At 53.8% G+C, this 5,283-nt stretch overlaps 1 protein-coding gene across 1 annotated transcript; it reads left to right on the forward strand.

Annotated features, from left to right (window-relative positions):
* The first annotated feature begins 4,169 nt into the window (after nt 1-4,169).
* Nucleotides 4,170-5,048, forward strand: LOC122322165 (collagen alpha-2(I) chain-like). The gene has a single exon (XM_043213639.1). It carries the CDS (start codon nt 4,170-4,172, stop codon nt 5,046-5,048), a length of 879 nt encoding a protein of 292 aa, XP_043069574.1.
* The last annotated feature ends 235 nt before the right edge of the window (nt 5,049-5,283 follow it).

Below are 5,283 nucleotides of genomic sequence, written 5' to 3' on the forward strand. Positions count from 1 at the left end.
GAGTAACGTGGTCCGCAAAGACATACGGATTGGACATAAACACGATCCCCAGAGCCATGCCAGAGCTACTGCAGGGCAGGGCCCAAAGATGGTTCATCATGAACGACGAGGAATGGCCGACATGGGCGAGGTTCAAGGCAAGCTTCGAGAATTTCTTCCTGCCGAAAGGATACTTCGAAAAGTTGGCGGACCAAGTTCGCCAACGGAAGCAGCGTCGTGGAGAGCCTTTCAAAGAATACATGGTGGACCTTCAGTCACTAATGAAACCATTAGGCAAATCCACGAAAGAAGTGATAGAGAGGCTCGTCGAAAACTGCATGCCGAGAATGAAAATGTTCATAAGGCCATACGCCTGCGCGTTGTTAGAGGAGGTGATGGGCCTTGCAGAGGAGTTTGAGGAACTAGCGCAGGAGGAAGAGGCCTTTAACAGGCAAGTGGCCACGGAACAAAGGTGGAGCCACAGTCAGCCGCCCGTAAACGAGAGATGGAAGGGAGAAGAACCGCAGCATAGCAAAGCGGCAAGGTACCAGAGGGACCAATGGACCCAGAAAGGACAACGGGACGAGTTCCACCACCAGGCCGTCCAAAACACACAATGGGCACCGAGGTGGCAAAGAGAGGAACCGCGCCAAGGCCCACCGGAGCGACAGAACAGCATGAACCAGAGTTGGATGCCAAGATGGCAGCCTGAGACCCAGCATAGGCCGGCTCCGCAACAGCCTAGTCAGCAGTGGGCAGCAGGGCCAAGGCAGGGTTCTGTGGAGAACCCGGCTCAAGCATGCAACAGGTGCGGTGGCATGGGCCATTGGGCCAGCGGGTGCAGGAACCCACGAATTTTGTTCTGCAAGATGTGCGGCGCAATAGGGGTAAGGAGCACGGAATGCTGCCAGAGGGCGGGAAACGCGCAGCGGTCTCAGCAACAGGGAGGAGAGCCGGGATCGCACGGTGCTGCCTCTCAAAATTAATAGGAGGATTATCCGAGGAGGAGCAGCAGCTGACGGCAACCATCGAGGTCGGGGGCACAGAAATAAAGGCCATGCTGGACACAGGAGCAACGGCGAGTTTCATCTCCGAAGAGCTAGCGGAAAGGCCGGAGGTCACCGGGCAACGAATCGCAACAAGGAAACTGGTGAAGCTGGCTAACGGAAGCCATACGGAGACACGCGTCGTGCTCCAAGCCAGGATAAGTTTCGGCGATCGCAGAAAAACACTAAACTTGCTGGTGATGCCAGGCATGGAGGACGATCTGGTGCTAGGATGGGATTTCCTCAGCGAGTTCGGCACAACCTTGACGTGCGCAGGCCACCGAATTTCAATACCCAAAAGGAAAAGATGGGCCGGCTGCCTGGAGGATAGACTGTCCGTAGCGGTAGCCGGATGCCCGGAAAAATGGGAAGAGGAACGTGTCAGAAGATTCATCGATAGAGAACTGGAGGCGTTCGCAGGCCAGAAGGGTTGTTCGAACATAACACAGCACAGGATCACGATGAAGGACGACATTCCCATAAAACAACAGTATTACCCCAAAAATCCAAAAATTCAGGGGGAGATAAACTCAAAGGTGGAGGAATTGCTGGAGAAGGGATGCATCGAGCCCTCAAATAGCGCGTACAGTTCACCCATCGTAATGGTGAAGAAGAAAACGGGGCAATGGAGGATGTGCGTGGATTTCCGACAAATTAATGCAAAATCAATAAAAGATGCGTACCCGATGCCTCGCATAAATTTCATTTTGGAGCAGCTGAGAGAAGCAAGGTTCTTCAGCAGTCTCGATTTGAAGGATGGGTACTGGCAGATCCCCCTAGAGGAAAGCAGCAGGAAATTCACCGCCTTCACCGTTCCAGGGAAGGGTCTATACCAATGGAAAGTCATGCCTTTTGGGTTGCACTCAGCCTCGGCAACGTTTCAAAGGGCCCTGGACCAGGTCATAGGCCCGGATATGGCTCCACACGCATTCGCGTATCAGGATGACATTATAGTGATCGGACGCACCAAGGAGGAGCATATGCGGAATCTACAAGAGGTATTCAGGAGGTTGAGAGCGGCAAACCTGCGGATAAATACGGAAAAGTGTCATTTCTTCAGGCAGGAGCTGCTCTACCTGGGCCACCGGATAACAAGCCAAGGGATGGGAATGGATCCGGGAAAGGTGGCCGCGATTACAGAGCTACAACCCCTGACGAACGTCAAGGGAGTGCGCCAGTTCATAGGGATGGCATCGTGGTATCGGCGTTTCGTCCCAGACTTCGCAGGAATAGCGAAGCCCCTGAACGATCTTCTGCGAAAAGGAACAAAGTGGGAGTGGACAACCAAACACCAAGAGGCCTTTGAGACTTTAAAGTCACGGCTGGAGGAGGATCCAGTGCTAGCGTGCCCAGACTTCGAAAGAAAATTCGTGCTGCAAACGGACGCCAGCGACTACGGCGTCGGGGCGGTCCTGACCCAGGACACCGAGGAGGGCGAACGCGTGATCGCGTACGCCAGTCGAACGTTGATTGGGGCCGAGAAAAACTACTCCGCAACGGAAAAGGAGTGCCTAGCCATAGTATAGGCGATAAGGCAAATGAGGCCCTACCTGGAGGGGTACCAGTTCGACGTGATCACGGACCACATGGCGTTGAAGTGGCTGAATAACATCGAGAGCCCACTCGGCAGAATAACGAGGTGGGTATTCGAACTACAGCAGTATGACTACGTCATCAGTTACCGGAAAGGAAAGCTCAATGTGGTGGCCGACGCTCTGTCCCGCCAGCCGGTAATGGAAAAATTTAGGAAAGCCATGGAGGTGGTCGCCGAACAATGCGGGTGGATAAGCGCATTGAGGAAAAAGATGGCAAAAAGCCCACAAAAATTCCCGGATTACGTGGAAGAGGGCGGGTTGATCTACCGCCACGTCCCGCATAGAGCCGGAAGCGAGGAAGTGGCGTCATGGAAGCTGTGCGTGCCGCTGGAGATGAGGCAGCAGGTCCTCAATGAAAATCATGACGCACCAACGGCGGGACATTTGGGCGTAAGGAAAACCATAGCCAGAGTGGCCGCCCGGTATTTCTGGCCAGGGATGCAGAGGGACATCCGGAAATACGTCAGGAAATGCGAGACGTGCCTGAAGTACAAGCCGAATCAGATGCAGATGGCCGGGCAAATGCTGACACAGGTTCCGGAGGAGCCATGGGCGACGGTATGTGCAGATTTCGTAGGCCCACTGCCCAGGTCGAAACACGGCAATACGATGATCCTGGTGATAATCGATCGGTTTTCGAAATGGACGGAGATAGCGCCTCTTCGAAAAGCAACAACAGAGGCGCTGCAGAAGGCATTCAGGGAGAGAATCGTCGCTCGATATGGAGTACCAAAAATAATAATAACGGACAACGGGGTGCAGTTCACCAGTCGCAGCTTCAAGAAATTCCTCGGAGAACTCGGCGTACGCCATCAGTTCACCGCGCCATATACGCCGCAGGAGAACCCCACGGAAAGAGCGAACAGGACGGTAAAAACAATGATCGCCCAGTTCGCTGGGAAAGAGCAAAGGAAGTGGGACGAACACTGGCCGGAGCTAATGTTGGCGGTAAATTCCGCAGTCTCGGAGTCCACGGGGTACTCGCCGTGTTTTATAACGCAGGGCAGGGAGCCAAGGTTGCCGCGAGCCCTGTTCGACGAGAATGTGTTGGGCACGGGAGCCGAGCAAGGAACACCCATGGAAAACGCGGCGAGACTCAAGGAGACATTCGAGATAGTAAGAAGGAATATGGAGCGAGCTGACCAGGACCAGGCGCGACATTACAACTTGAGAAGGCGGAAGTGGAGTCCAAAGGTCGGTGAAACAGTGTGGGCAAAGGAGCACCACCTATCAAAGGCGGCTGAAGGATTCGCGGCGAAACTGGCCCCTCGGTACGACGGGCCATATACGGTGTTGGATTTCGTTTCTCCAGTAATTGTCACGTTACGACACGGCAGAACAAGGAGGGAGAAGAGAGCTCATGTGAGCGAGCTAAAGGCTCAAGACACGGAAGAAACAGCAAAGGGATAACGAAAGCGGACAAATACATTGTGTCCGCATAACGGGCACACAAAAAAAAAAGGGAAAACAACAACAACAAAAACCCCGCAAAGAGGAGGAGAGCAAGCAACGGGAGCATTAGCGGGACATTTCCAGCAACGGGAAATGAATGCGCTATATAAGTGGAGACGTGGGAGATGGTCGGCCTATTCGAAATCAACACGCAGCCGCAAGCATAATCAAGCATGTCATCAAGCGCATCTATAGTTATTTCGTCCGACGACAGCGACATCGAAATAGTCGGCGATCCTTCGTGGAACGCCAAGAAGGCAAGATCGGAGTGGATGGTCCGGCGGGCAGCAGGAAGAGGAGGATGCATCCCGGTCGGGTCCTTCGAGGTGGAGCGGCGGCGCAGGAGCGAGGAGCTGGTCCTGCGCCTGCGAGCGGAGTGGGACAGTCGGCGGCTGTCCCTGATGAAGGCGACGGAGAACATGGCGAGGGCCCGCGTCAAGGTGATTGCCCAAATGCGAAGGAGGAACGCGAAGGAGGCCAGGCAGCGGCGCATCGACGGACGCCAGAGGGCAATGGTCAGGGCGAGGGCGAGAACGGCACGGCAGCGGCGGATCCGGAAGATAGTGGAGACTGCGAGGAGAAGGGCCGCCGCCGGAAGGGTGCGACAGGCCAGAAAATGGAAGGCGAAGATACCGCCGACGCCACGCCCCAGACCGGAGAGGCCGGAGGAGAAGCCGTGCAGGGCGACCTCGGGCTGGAGGAGGGTCCGGGCGTCGACGCCGTGGCCCGCGGTGCCCCCGACACCGTGTCCACAGGAGAAGAAGGAGGAGCAGCCGTTGGAGAAGGGGCCGTGGGTGTGGCCAGAGCCGCGGAGGCCTGCGCTGGGCCGGCAGACATCTTGCCCAGAGAAGCGGCCGGCAAGGCCGGTGCTGGAGCGGCAGGCATCGGTCGGAGGCGGGCGAGATGTGCCGGAAGACAATTGGCCGCCGGAGCTGGCCGCAAGGGTGAAGGCGGAGATGACCAAGCGGCAAAATAAAAAAATTAAAAAAAAAAAAAAAAAAAAAAGAGGAAAAAAAATAAAAAAATAAATAAAAAACAAAAAAAAAAAAAAAAAAAAAAAAAAAAAAAAAAAAAAAAAAAAAAAAAAGGGGGGGGGGGGAGAAAAAAATTAGTATTAAAAAAATAAAAAAAAAAAAAAAAAAGGTTAGTCTTTAAAAAAAAATAAATAAAAAAAATAAAAAAAAATAATAATAATACAAAAAAAAAAAAAA

The sequence above is a fragment of the Drosophila bipectinata genome, chromosome 4, assembly GCF_030179905.1.
Source record: "Drosophila bipectinata strain 14024-0381.07 chromosome 4, DbipHiC1v2, whole genome shotgun sequence".
In the NCBI taxonomy this organism is placed as follows: Eukaryota; Metazoa; Arthropoda; class Insecta; order Diptera; family Drosophilidae; genus Drosophila; species Drosophila bipectinata.